This window comes from Diplodia seriata, assembly GCF_021436955.1.
Source record: "Diplodia seriata strain FDS-637 chromosome Unknown scaffold_3, whole genome shotgun sequence".
NCBI lineage: Eukaryota > Fungi > Ascomycota > Dothideomycetes > Botryosphaeriales > Botryosphaeriaceae > Diplodia > Diplodia seriata.
In genome coordinates, this window is record NW_027117310.1 from 846,033 (window position 1) to 871,980 (window position 25,948).

General features: G+C 55.8%; 6 protein-coding genes across 6 annotated transcripts; 4 read left to right on the top strand and 2 right to left on the bottom strand.

Annotated features, from left to right (window-relative positions):
* Positions 1–1,145: 1,145 nt before the first annotated feature.
* KEL2 (Negative regulator of mitotic exit) lies at positions 1,146–6,045 on the top strand (the record flags this gene model as incomplete). Its single annotated transcript, XM_066774471.1, has 4 exons — positions 1,146–1,445; positions 1,555–1,939; positions 1,991–2,273; positions 2,328–6,045. The coding sequence occupies 4 exons, from the start codon at positions 1,146–1,148 to the stop codon at positions 6,043–6,045; spliced, it is 4,686 nt and encodes a 1,561-aa protein (XP_066634590.1).
* A 1,574-nt stretch (positions 6,046–7,619) lies between these two features.
* On the bottom strand, positions 7,620–9,548 carry SLS55_002992 (uncharacterized protein; the record flags this gene model as incomplete). Its single annotated transcript, XM_066774472.1, has 8 exons — positions 7,620–7,747; positions 7,816–7,915; positions 7,985–8,285; positions 8,346–8,494; positions 8,524–9,030; positions 9,096–9,127; positions 9,240–9,292; positions 9,352–9,548. The coding sequence occupies 8 exons, from the start codon at positions 9,546–9,548 to the stop codon at positions 7,620–7,622; spliced, it is 1,467 nt and encodes a 488-aa protein (XP_066634591.1).
* Positions 9,549–10,152: 604 nt separating this feature from the next.
* SLS55_002993 (uncharacterized protein) lies at positions 10,153–10,812 on the top strand (the record flags this gene model as incomplete). The annotated part of the gene is made up of 2 exons (XM_066774473.1): positions 10,153–10,245; positions 10,297–10,812. The coding sequence occupies 2 exons, from the start codon at positions 10,153–10,155 to the stop codon at positions 10,810–10,812; spliced, it is 609 nt and encodes a 202-aa protein (XP_066634592.1).
* A 3,983-nt stretch (positions 10,813–14,795) lies between these two features.
* Positions 14,796–17,046, top strand: SLS55_002994 (uncharacterized protein; the record flags this gene model as incomplete). The annotated part of the gene is made up of 5 exons (XM_066774474.1): positions 14,796–14,963; positions 15,022–15,509; positions 15,686–15,867; positions 15,927–16,061; positions 16,145–17,046. The coding sequence occupies 5 exons, from the start codon at positions 14,796–14,798 to the stop codon at positions 17,044–17,046; spliced, it is 1,875 nt and encodes a 624-aa protein (XP_066634593.1).
* Positions 17,047–17,833: 787 nt separating this feature from the next.
* SLS55_002995 (uncharacterized protein) lies at positions 17,834–19,723 on the top strand (the record flags this gene model as incomplete). Its single annotated transcript, XM_066774475.1, has 5 exons — positions 17,834–17,908; positions 17,977–18,127; positions 18,176–18,651; positions 18,716–18,965; positions 19,719–19,723. The coding sequence occupies 5 exons, from the start codon at positions 17,834–17,836 to the stop codon at positions 19,721–19,723; spliced, it is 957 nt and encodes a 318-aa protein (XP_066634594.1).
* A 115-nt stretch (positions 19,724–19,838) lies between these two features.
* Positions 19,839–20,771, bottom strand: SLS55_002996 (uncharacterized protein; the record flags this gene model as incomplete). Its single annotated transcript, XM_066774476.1, has 2 exons — positions 19,839–20,267; positions 20,322–20,771. 2 exons carry the CDS (start codon positions 20,769–20,771, stop codon positions 19,839–19,841), a joined length of 879 nt encoding a protein of 292 aa, XP_066634595.1.
* Between the last annotated feature and the right edge of the window lie 5,177 nt (positions 20,772–25,948).

Consider the following 25,948-nt stretch of genomic DNA (forward strand, 5'->3'; position numbering starts at 1 on the left):
ACGCGACCTTGGAGCTCGAGGCTGCTATCCCGTCGGGCAACGACGAAGTTCACCGGCCGCAGTCTGACCGCCCGGTGTGCGCCAGCCAATGGGAGAGCGCGCGCCGGTCAGCTGTATTTAGCGTCACTAAGCAGACGTTGAGGAGCTGCGAGCTGTGGTTGGCAGCGGCAGGGAAGTCCTACCATCTAGACCGAGCTGCAAACGCCTATTTTCCCCGCGGGTCTGGTGCGTTAAGAGCAGGGACATGCGTTTGTGCTTGCCGCGCTCTTGCATGCGCCTCGGAAAAGCGATAAGCGATAAGACACCTCGGACGAGCGCCTGCAGGTGGATGGAGGGGACGCGGCGCTGCAGGGATCCCGCGCCCGACACCGTCGAGGAATTGCGTGACGGCATGCTCGCCTGGAATGCACAGCGCTAACATCGCCCGCCACACGCATTCCTGCCCCTTCGGTCGTTATCCGACTGTCGTCTGTCTGGCGGCTGAGCGCTGATTTTTGCGTGCCAGCATGACCCGCGCGCCCGCCTCCACAGGGCTCGCGGCCATGCGCGCTCTGATCGCGGCGGCCAATTGCAGGGTGTGCTAGGCGCAGATCCTCAGGGGAAGCCGGGCGGCGCTCGAGGGCCCGGCAGAGACAACTTGCGCGGTCGTCCAACAGTAATTTTGGACGAGGAGCATGACTCTGTGAAGATCACCATGGCCGCCTCAGGGACCAGGCGGGTATAACGAGAGGCCTTAAGCCCTGCCTTTCTGCCTTCCAGGCGCGGTCCGTGTACTCGTTGTTGCATTGCACGGCGACCCAGCACCAGCGAACGCGAGGCCTCTTGCAGCCCAGCGGCGACCCCTTCTTCCCGTGTCCTGTCTCAAGATTTCCCGCCCACCCCCGACCACCAATTTCTCGAGCGCTGCCACCAACCGGCGCGGAGCTTGCACCTTCCACCGCTGCGGAAAACCTGCGCACAGACGGTGATTCATGAGTGCGGCCGCCATCCGCTTCAAGACATCTGGTCCACCCCCAGCGACGTTTGTCAACACCACTCGAAACGTCCTCCTTTCGCTCCACCCACCCAGCGTCTGGATGTCCAGATAGCCGGTCCACCGCTGGCCCTACCACCTTGCGACCGGCCCCTAGGCCCCGCTGCCGCCCATGGCGTTCCTGTTCAAGTCCAAGAAGCAGCAGCAGCCTCCTGCGTCGGCACTCCCTGCCGCGTCGCGCAACATCACCTCGTCCGATGGTCCGCCGCCAGCGTCATCCATACCCACCGCCAATGGCGCGCGAGCCGGCCCTCCACCGCGCGAGGTCGAGCAGACCAGGAACTCGCCGCAGGCCCAGACCCCTACGCCCACCGCCTCTGTGAACAACTCTGTGAGCTCCCTGCAGGGCACCGAGCACACCGCAAGCCCGGAGCCCACAAAGTTGAGAGAACGATCGAACTCCCAGCTCCAGGTAATTGAGATCTTATCCCCGTCCTTCTGTGCCGAGCGTCTTCGCCGCTGCCCAATCGCGGTGGAGCTGAGCGCACTGCAAGTCTTGCTGATGCTGACATGTCCGCTAGAACGGGCGTGCCTCGCAAGCTCCCCCGCCGCGCGGTCTCTCCGAATCCCCCTACCCATGGTCTCAACGCCGGCTGAACTTCACAACCGCCGCAAGCCCGTTTCCGCGATATGGAGCCGCAGTCAATTCCCTCGCATCCAAGGATGGCAGCATATATCTTATGGGCGGCTTGGTTAATGGCACCACCGTGAAGGGCGATCTGTGGATGACGGAAACAGGCGCCGGGAACATGGCGTGTCATCCTGTTGCTACCACTTCAGAGGGCCCGGGCCCTAGAGTTGGCCATGCCAGTTTGCTGGTTGGGAATGCATTCATTGTGTTTGGTGGCGATACTAAATTGGACGAAGGCGATCTCCTGGACGACACACTTTACCTTCTGAATACCTGTATGTCTACCCCGCGCTGATGTCGCGAGCTGACGGGCTGACGCAAAATAGCAACGAAGCAATGGTCGCGCGCCCTGCCGGCAGGACCGAGGCCATCGGGCCGCTATGGTCATACGCTCAACATTTTGGGATCAAGGATATACATCTTCGGTGGCCAGGTCGAGGGCTTCTTCTTCAATGACTTGGTTGCATTTGATTTGAATGCGCTGCAAGTCCCGAACAACCGGTGGGAGGTGCTCATTCCGAACAGCGCAGACGGTGGCCCAGCCCCCGGCCATGTTCCTCCGGCGAGAACGAACCACACTATTGTCAACTGGAACGACAAGCTATACCTGTAAGTCATATCGATAGCACCTTGTCTACGTGAGGACTGAACAACACTCGCTAGGTTCGGTGGTACAGATGGCGTGAACTGGTTTAGTGATGTCTGGGCCTACGATCCTAAGACCAATTCTTGGTCGGAGCTTGATTGCATTGGCTATATACCGCTTGCGCGAGAAGGGCACGCCGCCGCCATCGTCCAGGACACGATGTACGTCTTCGGAGGCCGGACAAGAGAAGGAACTGACTTGGGTGATTTGGCTGCTTTCAAAATAACGTCGCGCCGGTGGTACATGTTTCAGAACATGGGCCCATCGCCATCTCCACGCTCTGGGCACAGCATGACTTCTTATGGAAAACACATCGTGGTACTTGCCGGCGAGCCGAGCTCCTCTGCCCCGGACCGCAACGAATTGAGCATGGCGTACGTCCTGGATACTTCCAAGATCAGGTACCCGTCAAGCGAACAGTCCCCTGCAACTTCTGACAGACAACCTGTGCGGAAAATGAGTGGTGGAGGGTCAGCTATTCCGCAGAGTCGGGTAGGCCGCGAAAGTATGATGGCTGGCCCTATGGGAGCGCCCCCTGCTAGGCCAGCTGAAGGACCCCCTGTTGCTGGCAGTCCGCAAAGTGGTCCTGGTGGTTCACGACTTCCACTCCCGCGAACCGCCGGAGGGCCTGCGGCATCTTCAGGACCTCCCCCGCAACAGCAAGCTCCGCAGCCCAGGGCAAACGGTGCTAGACCAGGCAGCAAAACCCCTACCAAAGCATCCGGATTTGGACCTACGGTCGATACGGCAAGAGCCGCTGCTCTCGACCGAGACGCCATGTCTCCCGGATCCAGAGACAGCCCGTCTCTCCGGGAAACCGAGCCGCAGAGTGTTGCACAGCGCGCCATGCGGGACCAAGGCCGGGAACAGAGTCCTCGTGGTGTTCGAAGCCCTGTCCAAGCGAAGCCGCCCCATCTGCACAAGGACTCGGTCGACTCCGTAAAGAGCGGACCACCGCCACGTTCTGAATCTCGGTCACGCCATCAACAATCTTTGGACAATATCGTGCAAGAATCTCCCCGTGACTCTCCCCGTGGATCCGGCGAGGGCCACAGGCACAGGCGATCAGCAAGCCGCGAGGTTGAAAAACCGGTCGACAACGGAATGAATTCTTCACCATCTGGAAAGTCACCGAGCGAAGAAGTTGTCCGAGAACTGGAGGCTGCACGAAGTCGGAATGCTTGGCTTGCATCCGAGTTGGCCTTGGCGCGCAAGGCCGGCTACCAAGCCAATGCATCGAATAGCCCCGTTTTGGATGAGAGGGCCGCGGAGGCCTTCGGCGACGACGACAAACCGCTGGTAGAAGCTCTGATCAAGATGAGAGCTGAGTTGGCCAAGGTGCAAAACTCCATTGATGCACAAGCGGTCGAAGCTGCCAACAAGATTGCTCAGATTGAGAGGCAAAGGGACGCCGCTATCGGCGAAGCAGTGTACGCAAAGACCAAACTTGCTGCGCACGGTGGAAGCCAAGCGGGAACTCCACAGCCTGATGGAAACCGGAACATGACTCCTGATATGGACCGGATGAACGATATGAACAGGCGTCTAGCAGCTTCCCTTGCTGCTCAAACTGAGCTGTCTTCGCGGGTCGATGGTCTTTTGGTCGAGATGGAGTCCGAGAAGCGGGCACGTACGCTTGCCGAAGAGACTGCTGAGGCTGCCCAGAAGCGCGCGAGTGACCTTGACTCTTACCGCCAGCGGACTATGATGGAGCTTGAGTCGTTGAGAGCCGAGCTTCACGAGGCGGAGAAGACTGCGCGCGAAGAATCAGCCTCTTCTGCTGAAGCGAAGGCATCTGCACAAATGCTTACTATAGACAAATCCGAGCTTAGCGGGAAGCTTTCTAGGGCTCTTGAAGACGTCAAGAGCCATGCCGGTGTTCTCGAATCGCTCCGCGCTGCCGTTAACGCCTCCACCGACAAGGCCGCCCTGCTCGAGTCGAAGCTCGAGGATGAACGGACTGAGCGCACTGAGCTCGAACAACTTCTCGCCAAGATCCGCTCAGAGCACGAAGACAGCAAACGGGAGCTCGAAAGCACCGCCAGACGCCTCAAGGATTCCGAGGAAATTGCTGCCAAACATGCGGAAGAAGCCGCAATGCACCGCGAGGCCGTCCTCAACGGATTGGCTCGCGCCACCGACAAAGAGACGGATGAGGACGTTTCTGACCAAAGGGTACAAATATTGCAGCAACAGCTTGATGCAGCGAGCGCCATGGTCCGGAAGAATCAAGAGGCTGCCGACCTTGCTTCGGAGAAACTTCGTCGTGCTGAAGAGCGCATCGCCGGCCTGGAGACCTTCCAAGAGCAGGCAAGCAGGGAGGGATTGTCGATCCGAAAGCAGCTGCAGAACGCCATGCGGGAGATGCAACAACTCCAGTCCGATAAATCTGAACTCCAGCAACAGTATGAGAGACAGCTTCTCGAAGCTAACGCCCACGAGGTTCAGCTCAAGACTCTCAAGAATCTGTTGGATGAACGTGGCATCAGCACAAGTGCTGCGGAACACCGACGCTCGCGGGCGCTTGACAGTCCCAGCTCTCGTTTCAGCACCCCGGAGCTCAATCGCGTGCGTGAGCTTGAACAACAGCTCGATGCTAGCCTCAAAGCGCACGATGAGATGCGGGCAAGCTTTGAGAACCGCGAGGCCGAAATCAGCAAAGAGTGGGAGGAGAAGATCACGGCGCTGCACAACGACCACCAGGCCGCAGTCAAGTACCTTCGCGGAACGGAGAAAATGCTCACGAAGATGAAATCTGAACTCGAGAGGTACAAGGCGACCAACGCGGAGCTGGAGAAAGAACTCGACCAAGCGAAACAGAGAGGCCTCAGCCCTAACCAGGAGGCCAACTCCGGTTGGGAGGCCGAGCGTGACTCCCTCCGCACACAAATCACCAACATGCAGGGCACGCTCAAGGACTCTGTTACTCAGCTTGAGGGTCAAATCCAACAGCTTCAGACCGATTTGGAGGCGGCTCGTGTTGAGCAAGAATCCGCCGCGCAACAAGCTCAGCAGCTCGAGCATTCTTCTGCTCAGCAACGCGTGGAGATGGAGAACCTTCAACGCGAAAAGGCGTCTCTGGAAGAGCGGGCGAGAGATGCTGAGCACCGTGTTCAGATGTTCCTCGACCAGTTCGAAAATAGCGTGGACAACTACCGTCGCCAGTCTCAAATGGTGCTCCAACCGCCCGGGAATGATCATCATCCTCAAGGCCATAGCCACCACCGATCGCACGACAGCACAGGCGAGAGCATCTACAGCCAGGCTACCGACGTCACCGAGCGCACCGTCACACCTCCGAACCTGGCACCTCCGAACCCACAGGCTGCCATTGCAGCGACTCGTAACTCAATGGCCCTGGACAGTCTGGCAACTGAACTCGAGTCTTTGCGTTCGCATTGGGAGAGCACAAATAAGGCCTACCGTCTCAGTCAACATTCGTACATCGACCGTACGCCGACGACTGAACAGGCAGATATCGGCGAGAGTCTTGGCGCGTGGCGCAAGCGTCTGGATTTCGACGATGAAGACGAAGACGACCAGTCCACGCCGCAATATGCGTCGGCGGCGTCGTCTTCCCAGCCGGCAAAGCAGCCGTCCCCGGGGATGCAGGGGGCCCATGAGCGCAATTTCAGCGAGGATGCTGATTCCAGGACGCCGACCCTTGCAACGATGAATGGCGTTTCGCCGGGCTCCCCAACCGGCCCTGGCCCGGGTGGAGCAGCAATGATCTAACGAAGTGGCGAAGACATTGATCTGGCAATGGACCGCTCATGTTACTTCACCACAATTATGGATAAGTCACAGGCAGGACGCTGCGATGATGGATCGATGAGGCAAGCCGCCTCTTTCACGCTTCAAACATGCCGCTGGAATGTGCTGTTTGCCGAATTCGGGACCATGAATTGTCATGCCAGCTGCGAGGAGTTCACTTATTATTGCTGCTGTTCGTTTGCTGTTTTTTATTTCACGATTGTTTATTCCCCGTACCTCGAATTTTAGTGCCCCTAGTACCCCAGCTGTTTTGCTTCAGCCACGCTATGCGTTTTTTGTTTCTTTTCGATTTTCCATTCATCCGCACAGATACCTTTTCCTCGTTTACAACAGTTCGGGTTTCATTCTCGCTCTCGCAAAAAAAGAGGACTGGTGAGGCGTGCTCTTCATAGTGTGGAATCGCGGTATTCCCTAATTAGAGACGCATTTTTTTGTTATTACGAGGGCTCCCACGCTGCCCCAGCGCAGCCTTCACCAGATCCCTTCTTCTTTTCGTACTTCTTATCGCGCCCATCTTCGTCATCGTCAAGGCGTTTGTGGAGAAAATACCACGGTTGCTATGCCTACAGCAGGCTCGCTCCCATAGTTGCTGTTTGTTGGTGTGCATGTTTCATGCGGCATAAAGCGTCTTCGAGAGACTTTTGACGGCGGTTTGAAGGGAAAGGTTATACCTGCGCGGACCAGTCCTCGCCATCGGGCCGCGTTCCCGTTCTCGGGGACTTTGCATCGGTGGTGAGGGTTGGCTCGTTGCCTTGATTTCGCATTTTTGATTTTCTCTTTTTATTCGAGCATCTTGCAGGGCGATGACGAGCCGACGAAGGGAGAAAGGTTTCTGTAGTGTGTACTAGTAAATGCTGAGAGAAGTGTCAAGATGCATCAGATACGTGGGTGATCATGATCTGCTTAGTGGTGCGAATGCTTTTTCCCAATGCTAGAGCTCCTTGATGGTCAAATTTTAGTGGCAGAGCTGAACCCCGTCTTACGGACGGGAGCTGTTGAATTGGAAGTGTCCAATGGACGGACCGCCAACCCAGGTGAAGGCTGCCACGACGGTGAACCAGCTCGTCAAATCTCGTAGCGTTCAGGGAGCACAGGGAACGGTGGTAGATAAGTGGTTGAAAGATGCAGCCTAGAACCTTGTAAGAGGATTTGGTGAATCGGTTGTTCTGGATACAAGGCTGGCGGGTTGAGGAACATAAAAACTTGAACTGGGACTATCACAAGTAAGCGAACAATGAAAATATCTCGAGAGGTTGTTGCTATCGTTGATATGGGAATATCCTGTATATTGGTGTTGGTCCGATTTGCTCTCCACGTTGGTTTACCTGTACCGATCCTCCTTTTGTGCACGCACGTGCTTTCGGGACACCGCTGACAACAAGGCGCTTCGAGCTGCGACGCCAGGAAGGCTACGTCGTACTCCCTTGAATATGTTCATCGGATTCATCGGATTCATCCTCAGCAGTTCGGTACCTCTCGGGATGACGTTTTCTGTTTGGGTGTTAGCGGTTGCACTGCCATTCAATAGGGTATAATCACAACCTGTCCCATTTGTACAGATAATCCAACAGGTACATCCCCCCAACGGCCAGAAAACCGAACGCGATCAAGAACTGGTAGCCGTACTTGTAATGCGGAGCGTCCTGCGTAGGAAACAGCACGACTGTTTGCATGCCAGAGTCAGCACAATGCATGCAGAACACGACGGGGGCAAACCAATAGTAGACTTACCGGGAACCCAGGCGCCAAACGCATACGTGAAAATGTTACCCGTCGCCACAAGCAATTGCCGCAAGTTGGCGTTGTGCTGGGTGATCTCATGGCCCCAAGACTAGACGGCGTTTCCGGTCAGTATTCGCCCGACCTCGACCTCTTTTCGGAAGAGCTGTCCACTACTCACGATGACCACCGGCTGCGCTGCGCTTCCCACATACGCGAGGTAGAATGCCGCCATGAGCGCTGCCTCGGGCACGTGCCACACCACCATGATGATGTTGGACACGAGCACGATCGCCTGCACGATGTTGACCACGAACAGCCGTGATCCGGACGCGTCCGACAGCCAGCCGAAAACGAAAGCCGCGACGATGCTGACGGCGTTACCGGCGGTGGGCAGGATGTTTGTTTGCACGACGGAATAGCCTCGGTCTTTCAAGTAGAGGTTGAAGAAGGTGCGGCCCATGTAGGCTTCGGCTACCATTCTGATTGGTCGTTTAGTCGGAGAAGCTCTATTGTGCACCATGTTGAGCGGAAAAGCTTACAGGTATGGTACGACGAAGGCCCAGATTTGCCAGCTTGTATAGACGTCTTTGAGGGCCTTCCATGTGAGCTTCTTGGGAGGTTTGCGTCCGATCTTCTTCATGCGTTGGATGCCGTAGGCACGATCCTGGTTGGAAATGTCAGCCAGTTGCTACGCCGATGCGGTGTGTCTTCACTCACGTCGGCATTTAAGTAGAATGCCCGTGTATTACTCGGAAGATCCGGAATCGCGAAGAAGCCCCAGATGGCGATTGGGATTGAGATGATGCCATCAAAAATGAACAGCCATCTCCAACCGGCCAGGCCCGCCGTGCCATTCAAACCCGTATACAAGCCAGCTTGCAGGTAGCCACTGAACATGCCGGCGATGCCGCTGCTCTGCTCGAATAGCGCCATGCGCTTGGCTAGCTGGGATGGTCCGTACCAACTTCCCAAGATAGCGGCGTAGCCGGGAAAGGCACAAGACTCCAGGAGACCAACGAAGAAGCGGAGGGCGTAGATGGTTTCGATGTTCTTCGCGCTGGCCATGAGCATGACCAGGATGGACCAGATCAATTCACAGGATGGAATCCATATGGATGGCCGGACATACTTTAGCTGGATCATTTGACTTGGAACGGTGCCGATGATGATGCCGATGTTGAAGAATGTGTTTAGGAGATTCCTCTCGTTGCCGTAGAGCTCGAGCTGTTACGGTCGAACGTTAGGTTAGTCTTGCACTGAGATAAACCAAACGGTATTGATTGGCTTACATCCTCTTTCATCCCGCTAACGAAGGCATTGCCTGAATGCGAAAATCACCATCAGCTCTTTGTACGGCAGAGGGGAGATTTGATATGTTCGCATGTTTTCCTTGCCTCACTTCTGTTATTTGACCGGAAAGAGTTTGTGCTTACTGTAATTTTCTTGGTCAAGATACTTGATGAAATAGCCCAACAGGACGTAGGAACTGCGTATTGGTTAGACTGCAGAGCTGCTTTTCACGATGCAAACTAGCCTGTGACTCACAAAAAGATGCCATCAACTTTCCGAAGGTACTTGCGCTCTCGTGCATCGTCTCCCCAAATCTTACGGGCCAGTTTTGATGTGCGGCTCTTTGGGATTTCAGCAGCTGACAAATGCTCCTCACCAGCATCGCCGAAGGATTGCTGCTGCGGCGCCACAGTAACGATGGTGTCCTCAGTTTTCGGCGACTCGGATGCCATGGTCCCGGATCGCGGCGGAAGTTATGGGGGCCAGTAAGAGGCGGCATTGGAGAGGGCTTTAGTCTATGTATGCCACGCGCACGCATCACGATTCGAAAAGGTTGCTCGGCGCAGTTCGAAAACAGGTTGCGCCGCCGCTGTGTCGGCAGCACGCCATGATATCCGATATGGCAAATAAGCGACATGTGAGTTGGTAGGTCAGCAGTGGGGAGGCGTGTTGCAGCAATGGGCGGGTCAAATGATGCGAACTGATAAAGAACAGCTGAAATAGACAGTTCCGTGCACGACATCGAATAAGCAGCAAGACATATCGGCGGGGTCATACCCCAGCAGGTCGGGGTCCGGTGGGGATGGTTGCCGCATGGCATGGGTTGTCTGCGGAATGGCGTATGGGGTCGGGATGATGTCGCAATGCAGCGACCGATTGCTTAAACGGAGTGGGAGAGCATCGGCAACAACCATGCCAGCACCGAAGATACAGCATACAAAAAAATGACTGCAGCTCTCTCTGGCGTGAAGCATATCTTCGCTTCGTTTTTCGACTACTTCTTTGCCGGCTTGACCGCTTCGCCGTATCTTGAAGACTACTACCAGCGCCTTGGCCATGGCGACCGAGACATCGACGACGCAATCCTCTGGGAATCAGCCGAAGGTGCAGTTGCGTGCGGAGACGTCCATAGACTATGATAAAGAAGAGGTCAGTCGAAGTCTGAACGAAAGCAGAGCCCATGGTTGAACTCTGCTGCAGTACAAATACAAGGGCTATCTGTCACATCACACGCCCGGGTTGCAGCCTCCACTGCAAGAGTTCGCACATGAGGATGTCGGTCTCCGGGCTGATCCGAAGAAGCCAAATCTTCTCGGTGCACCGGATGCTGTGGTTGACGAGATCACACCGGCTATCGGGATTGAGATCCGCGGCATTCAGTTGAGCAGCTTGTCTTCAGCACAACTGGATGAGCTTGCATTGCTTGCAGCCGAGAGGGGAGTTGTGATTTTCAAAGACCAAGACTTTTCGGAAGCCGGACCGGAGCGCTGGAGAGAATATGGGAAGCACTTTGGCCCGCTGCATGTCCACCAAATGGGTGGGCAGATCAAAGACTATCCGGAGATACTGCCAGTATACCGTGACTTTACGTATGTGTCGCCCTTTGTTCTTGAAGTCTTCATGCTGACGGGGTCAAGTGCGGGCGCTGTCGACAATGAGATCAAAGACAACATAACGAGCGTCAAATGGCATAGCGACATGAGCTACGAGATGTAAGCTTCACAGTCTTTGACCCCAGTCCCTGAGAGATTACTTACCGGGTGCAAGCAATGGCATGGGGACCACGACCTTTTTCGTACTGAGTACACCGCCGTCCGGTGGCGACACACTCTACCTTTCGGCCACAGCAGCCTATGAGCATTTGTCTGAATCGTTTCGCGAGAGGCTCCATGGGCTGCGTGCCGTGCATTCTGGCCACGATCAAGCATCAGTTCATGATCACCGAGACCGCTACATCCGCGAGCCGGTTGAGACAGAGCATCCTGTTATTCGCCTTCATCCTGTAGGCCCTGACCTTTTGATGAGATTGTTGTAGGGTTCCTGGACTAACAGAAGGCTCGCAGGTGACCAAGAAATATTCTCTCTACGTCAACAGACTGTACACCAAGAGAATCGTTGGATGGAAGCGAGAGGAAAGCGGTATTGCAATGATCCGGTATCGAGAAATAGAGCTGGCGCGCTGTACTGACTGGCCTCGCAGATGCGCTTCTCAATTTTCTCTTCGACCACATTGAACGTGGGCAGGACTGGCATATTCGGGTGCGTTGGAAGCCGGGGACAGTCGTGGTCTACGACAACCGCGTGACGCAGCAGTAAGGACGACCCGATGCCAACCTGAATAAATCAAAGCTAACAAAGGCAAAGCTCGGCGTTGAGGGACTTCAGAGTGGAAGAAGGAAAGACCAGGAGGCATATGATCAGGATTACGCCGCAGGCGGAGAGACCGTTTTTGGAGGGCTAGGAAAGGAACTGGGCAAACAAATTGCTGATTGGACACGGAGTATAGCTGGGCTTACTTATGAGGTGATGAATAACGAATTGAAGAGTGGTTGCCGCATGTGATGCAGTTTGGTCGACGCGTCTCCGATGACGACAGCCGGGCGCGTTCCCAAGTGCCCCGCATCCAAAAAATTTGGCCGCCATCCTGAGCTTCCACCATGCCGCCTTCCTCGTCTCGCGTTCCGCCTTTGCTCCAGCCATACGTCCGCTTGCCTCCAGCCGGCTCGTTGCACCTCCTCACAAGCGTCCTCGGCGCCAGCACCAATTGGCTGGTCATACGGTACCTATGTGGCGCCTTCACCGGACACGATGCGCGCAAGCCCGCCGCGAGCTCAGATGAAACCAACAACGGACCGAGAGGCCAAGATGAAGATACGGCCGTGATACTAGTCAGCTTTCTGCGCGACTGGGAGTTCTGGAAGACGGAAAGCCGCAGAGCGGGGGTGAGCATATCCATCCATCCACTCCATCCATCCACTTCGAAGCTGCACGCTGACCTCAATCCCCGCCAGGGCCTCGATCTCGCCCGTCTCGCCCAGCAGAACCGCTTCGCCTTCGTCGACGGCCTCTCCAACCTCTTCCTCCCCGCCGACGCCACCGACAACGCATCCCCAGCTCCCACCGCCGCTCCCTCAAGCTCGCCCATCCCCGTCCGCACCGGCCGCACCATCACGCCCCGCGGCCCCCCGCCAGCATCGCCGCAACAACAACAACAACAACAGCAGCAGCAGCAGCAACCCTCCGCCGCTCCCAACAGACCCACCACCGCCAGCCCAGCAGCGCCACCACCGACCTTCCGCCTCACCACCCCCACGCTCTCCCACCTCGAAGCCGTCGTCCACAAAGCCCGCGCCCACCTCACCGCGCACTCGCCCGCCCGCCGCATCCTTCTCGTCCTCGACGCCCCGGACCTCCTCCTCGCCGCCACCGAAGCAACAGCCGCCAACGCCAACGCCAACGCCACGACGACGACGACGATAACACCCGCGGACTTCGCCTCAACCCTCCTCGCGCTGCGCGGCGACGTGCACGCCGCCGTGGCGTCGGTGTCGGCGGACGCGCCGCTCGTGGCGGCGGCCGTGGACGCGGTCACGGCGCGGAATGACGACGGCAACAAGGGGCAGTTCTACGCCGGTGGTAGTAGTAGTAGCAACACGCCGCTGGAGGCGGGGCAGGCGGCGTTGGTGGTCGGGCTGGCGCACGTGGCGGATTGGGTGATGAGTTTGCGGCTGTTGGATACGGGGTTCGCGGCGGATGTGAGCGGGGTGTTGAGGGTTACGAGGGGGGATAACGGGGATGGGGATGGGGATGAGGATGGGGAGGAGCATGGGATGGAGGAGAAGGAGGTGTTGTACTATATCGGTGGGGATGGGAGTGCGAGGGTGTTTGAGAGGGGGGCTGGGGTGGGGAATGGCTGACGTGTTTGAGGTTTCGTGAGGAAGAATAAGAAGAAGAAGAAGGAGGTGGAAGAGGAGGGTCCGGGAGAAATCCGCAAGAGAGTCGGATGTATTTGTGTGAGTGACGGAAATGCTAGCAGTGCGCGAAAGGACGATCAATGAAGGCTGCATACAGTCGAAAGCTTCGATTATCCCAGCTCTCAAAAAAAAAAAAGCGATCGTCGGGTATGATTGTCCTGAGGCTTCCAAAAAAAAAAAAAGGAGCCCTAAGCGCGGCCCGGCCCGGCAATTGGTGGCGTCGGAGATGCATGCTGTTTGGCCAAAGGCATCTTTGCTAGTTTATTTTTACAAGCTTCCCGTGGCGTGAAGCGTTCGCTATCAAGATGCTACCTAACCATGCACAGCAAAAAATGAAAAGCTCCGGCACAGAAGTTCTTGCCGGTTGCGAGCTCGAAATCTGGATTCCCAACGAATCTATCTCTTGCCAGGGCTCTTCGGACTTGGCCATATATTTCGAGCAGTCTCTGCCCTTCTTCGTCTAGAAAACTAGCAGTTGCTAATATCCGGTTCCCAGTGCCAATATACCCACCTCTCGAATGTCATCTTGGACAAACATAAGCAGTGTACCTTAAAAATCCGCAACCCGGCTTCTCACAAAATCCCCATGGTGTCGCCAATTCCCCTCGAGCGTCTACCGGACTTTCCGAAGCTTACCTCTCCCTGGAATGACGGCACCGCTTTGCTTACTCTCAGGCGGCAACGAATAAGTCAGTGAACGGTAACAGTGTTAAAGCCGACCAGCAGACGATCGGGAGCCCCATCTACTCGAAGGACTCGGCCAATGAGCGAGCTGGTGAGTAAGCTATATTACCATCTCTGGTGTAGTTCTGCTGCAGTTTCTGTGCCACCTCGCGGGGAAAAACATATTTCGGTCACCATAGTGCGTCCGGCCGGAATATGAACTCATCCTTTCCGGATCGCTGCCTGGAATCAAGGATAAGCGCGGGGTGTTTACTATTTTCCACGGCTACACACCTCAGTCATTTTCCGCACATACTCTCCATTGCACTTGTCTTCGGACCGGATACTTTGCCTGTTCCGGTCCGAGATGTATACCAGTAAGTGCGAATAGGGGAGTTACTGCGGGGGTGGGGAGATCTACATTTGGTTCGCGGTGCAACGATCACTGCTGGATTTAGTAGGCTAGCTGCATGCTTGTATAGCATTGTTCCAGTAACTACGTGGCCGACACGAAGTCCAATGAGATCTTACGATAGGTACAGAAAGATGACTAAGTAGCGCCTGTGCCTGGCTGCCACCATACAGCTCCAAAGCTGCATGTCAGTGCTCCACTACCCCCAATGGTGTTTCTGTATGTAAGACATCACCGCTCCTTTAGGCCTGTCCAATTTTCAGGGGTCGGGAGCGGAACGCACAAACCGCCGACTTCGGGATTCCCGCGTCTCGGACAATTGCATGCACGGCTGTCAACGGTATCTGGTGGTTCGGACCGGAATATGCTGCAGTGTTACGCCGTTCTGTCCAGCGGTTTTGGGCGCCTAATATGTGAACGTGGGCATATGCTGGCTATAAGAAGTCGAGTCTATCGACCAAGACACCAGACAATCCTGAAGCTTAGCTTATTTGACTTTCACACAACGCCACCATGCATTCCAATGACGTTTCCGAATCCAAAACCGATGTGTATGCCAAGCCGCCCTCCACTTCTCAGCCCAGTAAAACTAATTCATCCATAGACTGATCATCGGTGCTGGCCCGGCGGGCTTGGCGGCCGCCTACTGGATGGCGCAGTACGGCGTCAACGCGCGCATCATCGACAAACGCGGCACCAAGATCTTCGCCGGCCAGGCTGACGGCCTACGAGCACGCACGCTGGAGCTGTTCGACAGCATGGGCATCCTAGGCCGGGTGTCTCTAGAGAGCAAAACCAGCACCGAGATGCGCCTCTGGGTAGGCTCCGCGTGCTTCGAGTATTTGGGCCAAACCCCCTGCTGACCTGGCATGATAGAACCCCGATGGGAAAGGAGGTCTTCAAAGATCCGGAGGTATCAAATGGGGCAAAGAGGCATTCTCCAAGTCCAGGTTTGCCATCGTCGGCTTGAACCAGGGCAGAATCGAACGCTTCATGTTGGACGCCATCAAGGAGGCCAACCCTGACCTCGAGGTCGAGCGCGGCGTCATCGCCGAGACGCTCGAATGCGACGAGACGCTCGCGGCAGACCCGGAAGCTTACCCGATCACGGTCAAAATGAGGACGCTGAGCGAAGACGAGGCTAATCCGTCGCCGGCATACGGATCCTCCGGTGTGCGTGATGGACTGTTTCGCAGTAATCTGTCTCCGGACGACTGGGAGGACCTGATCAACAAGAGCAAGGCCAGGGCAGGAACGACCGAGGTCGTCAAGGCGAAGTACGTTATCGGCTGCGACGGAGCGCACAGCTGGACGAGGAAGCAGCTGGGCATCAAAATGGAGGGAGCAGCTTCCGATTTCATCTGGTACCATTGATCCACCGACACCGCTCTTTTTTCGTCCTTCTCGCTGACCTATGTTAGGGGTGTCATGGATGTCGTCCCCATCTCGAACTTTCGTGAGAAATGTCCTTTCAGCGTCCAGCCCTGAAAGTTACTAACGGTTGTGTAGCGGACATGCGTCACGCCTGCACCATCAAAAGCGACGCCGGCACCATCCTGCTGATCGGCAGGGAACGCGGCCTCGTGCGCCTCTACATCTCTCTATCCTCAGCCGACGACCCATCCAAGGTCGTCGACCGCTCCACCATCAACCTCGACGTGCTCAAAGCCACCGCCCAAAAGATCTTCCACCCTTACACTTTCGACTTCAAAATTTGCGACTGTACGCCACCGCTCCTCACCATTCCGGGCGTAACCAACACTGACCCCTTCTTCTTCCAGGGTGGTCCGCCTACCAAATCGGCCAACGCGTCGCGTCCGCCATGTCCGATCCAACCAACCGCATCTTCATCGCAGGCGACGCCTGCCATACGCACTCGCCCAAGGTCGGCGCCGGGATGAACATCAGCATCCAAGGTATGTACGATACATACCCATCACCGCACCTCTCAGCCCTTCAAACGAAGGGAAGAAGCCACGACTAACCAAAACCAACACAGACGGCTTCAACATCGGCTGGAAAGCCGCGTCCGTCGCCGCCGGCCTCTCGCCCGCCGCCATCCTGCCCACGTACGCGCTGGAGCGGCACCCCGTCGCCGAGCGCCTCGCCGAGTACGACAGGCATTGGTCGAGCCTCTTCCTGCCGGACGCAAAGAAGAAGGGGTTGGCGACGAAAGAAGAAGAACCGGCCGCTGCCGCCGACGACGACGACAAGGCCAACGCCGCCAACGCCTTCGCCGCCGCCAACGCCCGCTTCGAGGACTTTGCGCAGGGCTACAAGCTCGACTACCCGTCCAGCATCCTCGTCTCGCGCCCCTCTTCCACCGACAACGACGAATCATCCGGCACAACCACCCGCCGCCTGATCGTGCCGGGCGAGCGCTTCTGGCCGGCCAAGCTGACGAACCAGGCCGACGGCCGCGGCGAGTGGTCGACGGGCATCATGCGCGCCGACGGGCGGTGGCGGGTCGTCGTGCTCGCGGGCGACGTCGTGGGCGTGCCGGGGCAGATGGCGCGGGTGGCGGGGCTGTGCGCGGCGCTCGTCGAGGGGAACTTGAAAGCGATGATGACGATGGGAGGAAGAAAGAGGTTCGGGGGCCTGGTGGATGTGATGGCGGTGCATTGCGGCGCGAGGGACGGCGTCGAGCTGTTCGACTTCCCCGAGGCGTTGAGGCCGGTGGACCCCGAAAGGGGCGTGGATTACGACAAGATCTGGGTGGACGAGAGGGCCGAGGTCGATGCGGATCGCGACGGCGAGGCGTACAAGAAGTGGAGCGTGGATCCGGCGAGGGGCGCCGTGGTGGTGATGAGGCCGGATCAGTGCGTTGGTTGGTACGGCGACTTGGAGGATGTGGAGGGGATGGAGAGGTATTTGGAGGGCGTGCTCAAGCCCGCGTTGTAGATGTTGGAGAAGGACCTTGCGTGTAACTTGATTCTTCCCTCAGATCCGACTTTTTCAGGAGACATTCAGTGTCGTCAAAAGCAACACTTTGGCTCTGGGAAAGACTCTCGGAAGGTCATCTCTCAACCACATAAAGAATGTTCCATGCTTGTCTTGACGGCTATGGATCTTTCGTCCACAAAACATTTCTGTCCTCGGTGGCAACGTTCTGCCTTCATCCGCTTCAGTTTAAATCCAGTCTCGTACTCAAGCAAGCGCCTGCACGAGGAAAGGGAACGGTTTTGTCAAGACGGCCATATCACGCATACAAGCTCCCGTACCTGCCGACGGCGGTAGGCGTTGGATCCAGAGGCTTGATGAGTACGGTGTACGTCTTGTAAGCAATCCAACATTCAGCGTTCCGCGAACAACCGGCTATCGTTGATTATCAGGGCTGGGGTAGATTAGATAGTGTTCGAAAGGTTTGATTGATGACGTTGGGTAGGTGAATGGTGGAAACGGTTTCGGCTCAGTGCTCACTTCCCCGCTCCCCGACCGTCTGACCATCTGACCGGTCGTCTTCGGCAGGTTGGTAAGCGGGTAGAAGGATGCAGATAGCGTCTGAAAGCGGATGGCAGCGGCGGGGGAAAGGGGAAACATGCGGGGGATGACGATAGATATGGGCCTTGGGTAGCCGCCGCTAACGGTCCGTCCTCCGTGCCAGCCGGGGAGACACGGTCCGCCTTCTCTTCATAAGCCCCGGCATCTTACCTCTGATTCTGTTTCCCCAAGGTAAACCGCGGTCAGCATGACGCCGATAATGGAGCACGCAATCCTGCCTGTCTACGTTGCGGGCGCTGCGTCCGCAGCCTTCGTCGTCTACGTGAGTGAAGCACGATACTTCCCATTGGCCGGGAGATCAACAGCTAATGCAGCCCATCCCTCAACCAGCTCGTCGTCCTTGCCGCCTACCGTCTCACTCTCCACCCTCTAGCCGGCTACCCCGGTCCATTCATCGCCAAGATCACCCCTTGGCGGGATGTCTATCATGCCTGGCTCGGCGACAAGCACCTCGACTTTTACGAGCTGCATCAACGCTATGGTCCGTAGCATCATCCCAAGACAAGCAAACAACACTAACAGCAAAAAGGCACCTTCGTCCGCTACGGGCCCAACACCCTCTCCATCAACGACCCGGCCGCGCTAAAGGCCATCTACGGCCACCGGGCCAATGTACGCAAGTCCGACTTCTACCTCGCCTTCCCCGCCGTGCCCGGCGCCTTCAGCACCCACACCGCCCTCGACCGCCACGCCCACGCCCGCAAGCGCCGCGTCATGTCGCACGCCTTCTCCGACGCCGCCCTCAAGGGCGTCGAGGACTACGTGCTCGGCTACGTGCGGCAGTTTGTGGGGAAGCTGGCCGGTGGTGGTGGTGGTGGTACTGGTGATGGCAATGGACAGGAATGGTCGCCTGTTCGCGACGTGGGCGAGTGGAGCACGTATCTGGGCTTCGACGTCATGGGCGATCTGGCGTTTGGCAAGTCGTTCAACATGCTCGAGGGCGACGTGCCCGAGAATCGGGAGGCGGCCTTTTTGCTGACGCAGGCGGCGAAGAGGCACAACATTGTAAGTTGATGATTACGCTTGTTCAACACAAGAAGAAGAAGAAGAAGGACTGACTATTTCAAAGACCGGCCCGATGCCCTGGCTGCACCAATCCGGCCTCGACCGGATCCTGTTCCGCAAGATCAACCAAGACCGCGACCGGTACCTCGCCTTCAGCCGCAAGCAGGTGGGCCAGCGCACCCAGAGCGCCGACCTGTGGAAGTCGGACCGCAAGGATTTCTTCTACTACCTGCTCAACTCCAAGGACCCCGAGACCGGCGAGGGCTTCGGCAAGCAGGAGCTCTGGGGCGAGAGCAACACTCTGATCATCGCCGGTGCGTACATTTCCCTCCCTCCCCCTCCAACCAAAGCAGCCAACAAAACACATCCAAAAGAAAAAAACAACAACGAAACTAAAGACAAAACCAGGCTCCGACACGACCTCGACCACCCTCACCGGCACGCTCTTCTACCTCCTCCACAACCCCCCCGCCCTCGCCCGCCTCACCGCCGAGATCCGCACCGCCTTCCCGTCGTCCTCCTCCTCCCCGGAAACCATCCGCTCCGGCCCCACCCTCAACGCATGCACCTACCTGCGCGCCTGCATCGACGAAGCCCTGCGGCTCTCGCCTCCCGTCGGCGCCATCCTGCCGCGCGTGACCCTGACCGGCGGGCTGACCGTCGTCGTCGACGGGGGGCACCACCACATCCCCGCCGGCGTCGGCGTCGGCTGCCCCATCTACGCGCTGCACCACCACGCCGCGTACGTCGCGGACGCGTTCGCGTACCGCCCGGAACGGTGGATGGCGGCGGAGAATGAGCGGGGCGAGGAGGGCGTGAGGCGGCTGCACGAGGTGTTCAACCCGTTCAGCGTGGGCCCGCGCGGCTGCATCGGGAAGCCCATGGCGTATCTGGAGCTGAGCTTGGCGCTGGCGCGGCTGGTGTGGGCCTGCGACATGCGGTTGGCTCCCGGGGAGGCCGGGAGGGTGGGCGCGGGCGGGAAGGGGCTGGGGAGGGGCAGGGAGAGGGAGGGCGAGTTTCAGCTCGAGGATATCTTTGTGAGTAATAAGACGGGCCCGATGGCGCAGTTTAGGGCGAGGAGGGATTGAGGATGACGACGCCCGGAGGGGAAAAAGTGAAATGAGGAGTGTGTGAGCGTTGTTTGAAGTGTGTGTGGGGGGTTTTTTTTTTGTCTGTGTGGGAAGTGTTCAGAGGTTGCCTTGGTCCCACCACTCGAATGAGGCGCCCAAGACGTCGTCGAGGAGGGTGGCTTGGAGGGACTGCTCGAATTGCCGGAGCTCGGGGATGAGTGGCGTGGCCGAGTCTCTTTGAGGATCCGAAGTAAGCTGGGCTTGGTTGCTCTGAGCTTCTAGAGCGCCCGATGTTGCTCGACCGAGTGAGGGCAGACTACGGGAGACACCCTGATACATAGGGACGTCTGTAAGCCTGGTAGAGCGTCTGGCTTGCTGTGGAAGCAGTGATTCGCTGAACAGCGATGGTTCGGAGGTAGGGCATGAAGCGCTCACTGCGCTGTAGCTGAGAAGTGTCCATAGGATCTCGGCCCTCTCGCGAGAGTAGTCGGTGTCCGTTTGAAGTTGGGCTGTGGTAATCCTCTCGAGACTTTGTAACAGTTGAGCCTTTTGAGTAGTTAGTACGATTTACAATAATGAGGAATTTATTGAGAGACTCACCATGTTCGCCGCCATGGGCCAAATCTTCCCAATACCTCGCACAAAGGCCATACACCTGATAAACTTGTCTTGCGCATCCTTCCCGGCCTGAGTCTCTCCAGATAGTCGATAGTGATCAAAAATGGTCGCTGCTACTGTGACGGCATATGCGATGAAAGGATCCGTAACAGTGTAGTCGAATTCTCTTGCAACCGTGCTAAAGCGGAAGGCCCAGTAAGAGTGCAACTTGGCCTGGTCGGACGTACTTTGCCGGAAGGTTCTGGGGGCGTTATCCTTTATGGGATCCAGCCTTACGGACAAGAGGAAAGGGTGGTTTAGTACGCAGAGTATGGCATGATACATGAATTGGATTGAAAACCAGGGAGCCCAATATGCCGGGTTGTCTCTGAATTTGCCGGCGGTCTGTTCCGAAAAGCGATGTTCATCGGGGAATTGGGACTCGTACTCCATCAGTGCGGAGACTATGGAACCATACTCGGAGTCCCCTGTCCACAGGCTCTTTCCAGCTTCGGCGCGGGACTGGGTAGCAAATTTCTGCGCTCTCCCCCAGATTTCGTAAAGCTTGATGCTGTTTGCTAATATTATCTCCGCGTCCTGTGGTGGGGGCTGCGGTGTCACGTCAAGCAGTATGCCAATGGCTCCGGGGAAGCGGCAGGTAAAAGCAGAAAGCGGAGGTTCTAGTCCGAATGTACGAGTGAGAACGTACAAAGACCAAGCACACCGTCGACGCTCTTCGAGCTCCGGCGGGTCGATGTCCCAATCTGGCTCTGGCTCCTCAATGAGTCTAGACTCTTGCGCAAGGCTGAGAGTTGTATTCAAATGCAGCCAAGATCTATCTTTCTGGCCAGCTGTCGGGGTCAGTAAGCGTAAGCGGAGTAGTGATGGGAAGATTACCAGTAAATTCCCAGAACGAAAGCAAGCACAGAGCCTGGATGGTAGCCAGGCTGACCCCGCCGTTGTTCAATCGCCTGGTGATCAAGTCATTGGCTCTTGCGGCATAAGTGGCGGACGCCTCAGCACCAATGACACCTTCGTGCTCGTGAACGAGGCGGAATGCAGTGGCGAGCAGAGCGTTGATGAGTTCATCGTCATTGGTCTCGCATTCGGAAAAAAAGCCGGGGGGAAAGAGTGGTAGGGGCTGATGATTGCAGCGCTCCTCGTATTGGATCAATAAATCACTCAACACCTCAGCTGGAGGGTATGAGCTGGGGTCAGGTCAGCATGGGCAAGGCTGAAAATGGGAAATGCTCGGTACCTGGTACTCTGCGGCGATTCTTCATGCACCGGTGGGACAGCCCACGTCCTTTCAGGCATGGGTGCGACGCCTACAGGAGCGGGATGCGAAGGCTGGCAACTTTGTATACTAGTCAGTCTCAACCATTGCTGAAGGAGGGGATTCACGAACATGTTTCTATTGAGCATCAGGTCCATCTTGCTCTCGAGGCTCCGCAGGCGCTCTCCCTGTGATTTGATAAAATCAGTGCAACGACAAGTGAGTATGAGCAGAAGCACGTACAATACTTTGGTCGGAGTCCTGCATTCTGCTGCCATTATTGCTACCCTCGTTGTACGAACAGACTTGGCCAAGCCGCACGCAGAGCGAACACGCGGGCTGCTCTCCCGGACAGCGTGTCTTTTTGCGCCTATAGAGAATCAGTATACGATCGAATGGTGGAGTGGGAGCGGCTCGCACAACAGCTTACCTGCAGCCTTCACACGCTTGACGCGTCCGCTTCGACGGGCGTGACGAATCGTCGGCCATGGTGGGTATGACGGCTCAGCTGAAGGACGGTAGGACGAAGTGTTGTCGGCGCCACGTGCAAGGGTGTTGCGGAAGGAGCCATGCTGCTCTGGCGGATCAATGATGAAGCGATGGCAGACAGCTGGCAGTGGTCGGCCCGCTGCCGGTGGGGATGACGCGATGCTTTGTGATGGGGCTTTCTGGGGATGTGAAGATTGTGCATTGACGCGACCGGGCCAATCGGACTGCATCCTTTCAAACCGTCCTCCTCCTATCGGTAATCTGCGGCAACCCGCGGTCCGCTTCCGCCTTGGGGGGAAACTTGAAGCGTACCCGACGATTGGATACGCCTTCGATGAGCCGCCAATGTTAGCCTATTCCTTTCACCCTACTGTCAACATCTCTTCCATATTATTACTTGCTCCCACTCTTGAGAAAAAACATACATTGGAATACAAGCCTGCCAAGAGATGGGAGCTTGCAGTAGTGGAATAGCCTTGTCGAAAGATAAGAACCAAGAAAGTGAGATATCAGCCGTACGCCACAGATTTCTGGCCACAGCTGAGCCTGTCCCACCGCAAAGGCACGAAGCGCCATTTGCTATTTGTACCCAAAAGAAAAGCATATTCTGGCCGCGTGAAGCTTGCCTATCTGACGTGGTGCGGGGTATCAAGGCATAGGGCTTGTAATGCTCAGTGTCCGCTGGTTGAGCCAGTGTCGCAATCGCCGATCAAAGTGAATTATTAAATCTACCAATCCTTGTAGCTTGAAAGCTCGTGTAGTGGGGTGATAACATGGCTAGTATGAGCGGGATGACAATGAGCGTTGAGAAACATTGGCCATAGATTTGGATCGATGGTCCCTGCTCTACTTCATACCTCACGAGGCCTTCCAAAGTAAAAGAGATGCATATTGCTGCCTACATGTACGCTTGGCGTAAGCAGAAAGGATGACGTGAGACAAGTTCAACTTGTGATTGGCAGAAATGAGCTGGATATTCACAATGCATGAAGACATCACCACACCTGGAGTTTCACGCAATATGATAAGAACCCTTACTTTTCATATAGTTGATAGCCTCACAATCAACCGCGAGACCCCTCCCTACTCAGCTTGGCGAGTTTCTATCTCCATATATCTTGACGCGAAATCGTTGAACTGATCATGAATGACTTCCGAAACAGAAGGCGGGCGATTCCAAACGGACAGCGGCTCTTCGCTCTCGTCTCTTTCCTAATTGCCAATTGCTTTGCCTTGACCATTGACGACTACAATTGGACTTGCTTCCCCTCAGAAGTCTATCCCAATGCGTCTTTGTATTTCGAGTATTCCGCGGTCCCATCAGGATGGGAGTGGCTTGCCCAATACACGATAGCTACGCCATTCGTTGATTTCGACTGGTATTCGTACGTCTCCTATCTCGCCGAAGTGCAGGGCTGGACACTCATATTTGGAGAATTCGAGCGCTGGATTGGTTACTATCGGGCTCCCCGGACTCTTCATGACGAAATGAGTAAACTTGGCAATGCATCCACTTTCGAGGACGCGATCAACGAAATACGGACAGGCATCGACTACTGGAGCCACCAGGCATTTCCATGCGACAATGGTACCTTGGAATCTTCCAACAAAAGTCATTACGGTACAGCCTTCATACAAAAATACAATGCCCGGCTTCAAGAGCTCGGCGGTCCAGCGAACCAATCGGATGAGAAGGAAACTGAAATACTCCGGCAAGAGCTAAGTAAAGAAGCTGATGACCTGGAGCGCAAAATGGATGTACCCGGTTGGAAAGCGCCGGTGTTCTTCATGGGAGCTGGCTTGACTGTGAAATGTAGCGAACAGATTAGCGAGGCACTAAAAAACGCATCCGAATGGGATAAGGCTACTTCATCAGCTGCTACTACCCTGATGGCGCTTATACCGGCACTCCTTACATTTGGAAATTTGTATGTCATGACCAGTTTTGAATTGTTCGGTATCTCCATGAGCTGACACGCACTCTCTCTCCGGTAGGATTCTTCCGAGAGATCCTGAGGCCTTCTGCACCAGCCTTTTTGTCGGAACAACGTCTGCAGTATTCAGCGTAGGGCTACCCGGGCTTGCAGTAAGTCAGCTGCTTGAGTAGCGGCAATAGTATTGTCAAGACATTGACTCGAGAACAACAGATGTCCGCCGTTCGCCGAAAGTTTCATCGCCTTGACATTGCCTCGATGGGCTATCGTATAGCCAATAACATTGACAAGCTAGGAAATGGCGAGTGGAGGAAAGGGCTACACCTTGAAGGTGTCTACAGATTTTCAGTTCCCAGCATTCAGCGGTGGATCTCACCAATTTCGGATGAGAACACATCGACTTCGGCCAATTATACGCCACTCTCAAATTCAGACGAAGCCGCAGCGCAACTTCAAAGCTTTTCGGGCGTATTCTCGAATATTCAGAAGGAATCAAAGAACTGGCCAAGAAGACCACATTTTTGGCACCTCATAGGATCTCTAATAGCTATTCTCCAGTAAGGAACTTCATAATATGTGTTGTATATTCTCTAACGATTCAGCAGGACGATTTTGTATGTCTTCGGAATTCTACCTCTCTTCGCCGCCCCAGGTATCCCAATAATCATGTTCAGTTGCAACAATTAGTCAGTTGACTCCGGTACTCTTTTTCTTAATCCGAATCTTTGTTAATGATGGTTATTAGCTCTGGTATACTTTTAATGGTGGTCATAGCAGCTACAAACGTGCTGTTTCGACTATTACTTTGGGAATTCAGTGGTCACGAGAGAGTCCAAAGTGAGGCGGTCGGACCTATTTTCCACGGCTAGTACTGACAATATTCACAATAGTCTATTCGGTATCAGACACCACGAAAACCTCTTTGAAGAGACTCATCGAAAAGTCGAGCTTAAGCCAAGACGGGCAAGGTATACTCAACACTATCGAGACCGAGATTCCGCCACGATACCACCCAATCATCTCACGCGTTTGCGCTGAATGCCGTTTCCAGTGGAAGAGAACATGCAGCAGAGTTCGGAGATATCGCAGAATTCGGCGGCAAGCTGATGACGAAAATGGAGACCCTATCCCATCGGCAGCAACAAACGGTAGCGGTACGTTCTGTCATGGCTGGGTTGTCTTTTCACTCACATGGAGTTTTGACAATTGCCGTTCAACTTGGAATTACACGAAGGACCTCCTGTTTGAGGGACCAATCGCCATCTGGAAAATCGGATTCTCCCGGCACAGCTGCCCACCAAGTACCCGACGCTGGCGACCCTTAACTGTTCTGGTTTACCTCAGTAACACGGGCCAAAATCCATTCATAAGGTTGGTGACCGGAGTCTTCGAAGGAACCATCCTTGTCACCCTCACCGTATTTTTCAGTGCACAATGGGGCGGCAATATTGTAGTTGTGGGGTTCACAGTCATAATTCTGCTACTTTTTATTACTGTGGGGCGTTTGTTGAGCTTTCTTCACGTTCGGCTGACTGAACGCACCTTGGGATTCCATGTTCTCGAATGTGGAAGCTCACTTCACGTGCATGGCTGTTTGCGCATTCTCTGTAGCATTCCGGATGCTCTCATCGTCGTCAACGGAACGTACTACTACAATGGACACCGGCTGGATGCGATGCCTGGCTGGAGGGATTGGCTCTTTGATTACCACAGCGGCAGGCTCGATGGGCACGACAGCATTCAAGCAACCCGAAACCCCACAGGAGACGACGAGTCTCTGGCTCCCCCGAACAACCCAATTGGCGCCAGATTCTCCGTGTTGAGACCAAAGAGAGGGCGTCAGCCCTTCCAAGGAAGATCAGACGCCAGAATATCGCAGATAGCGCTCCGGAATCTTTCTGCTCATTCTCTCACTCCTGGGGAGTCCAGTC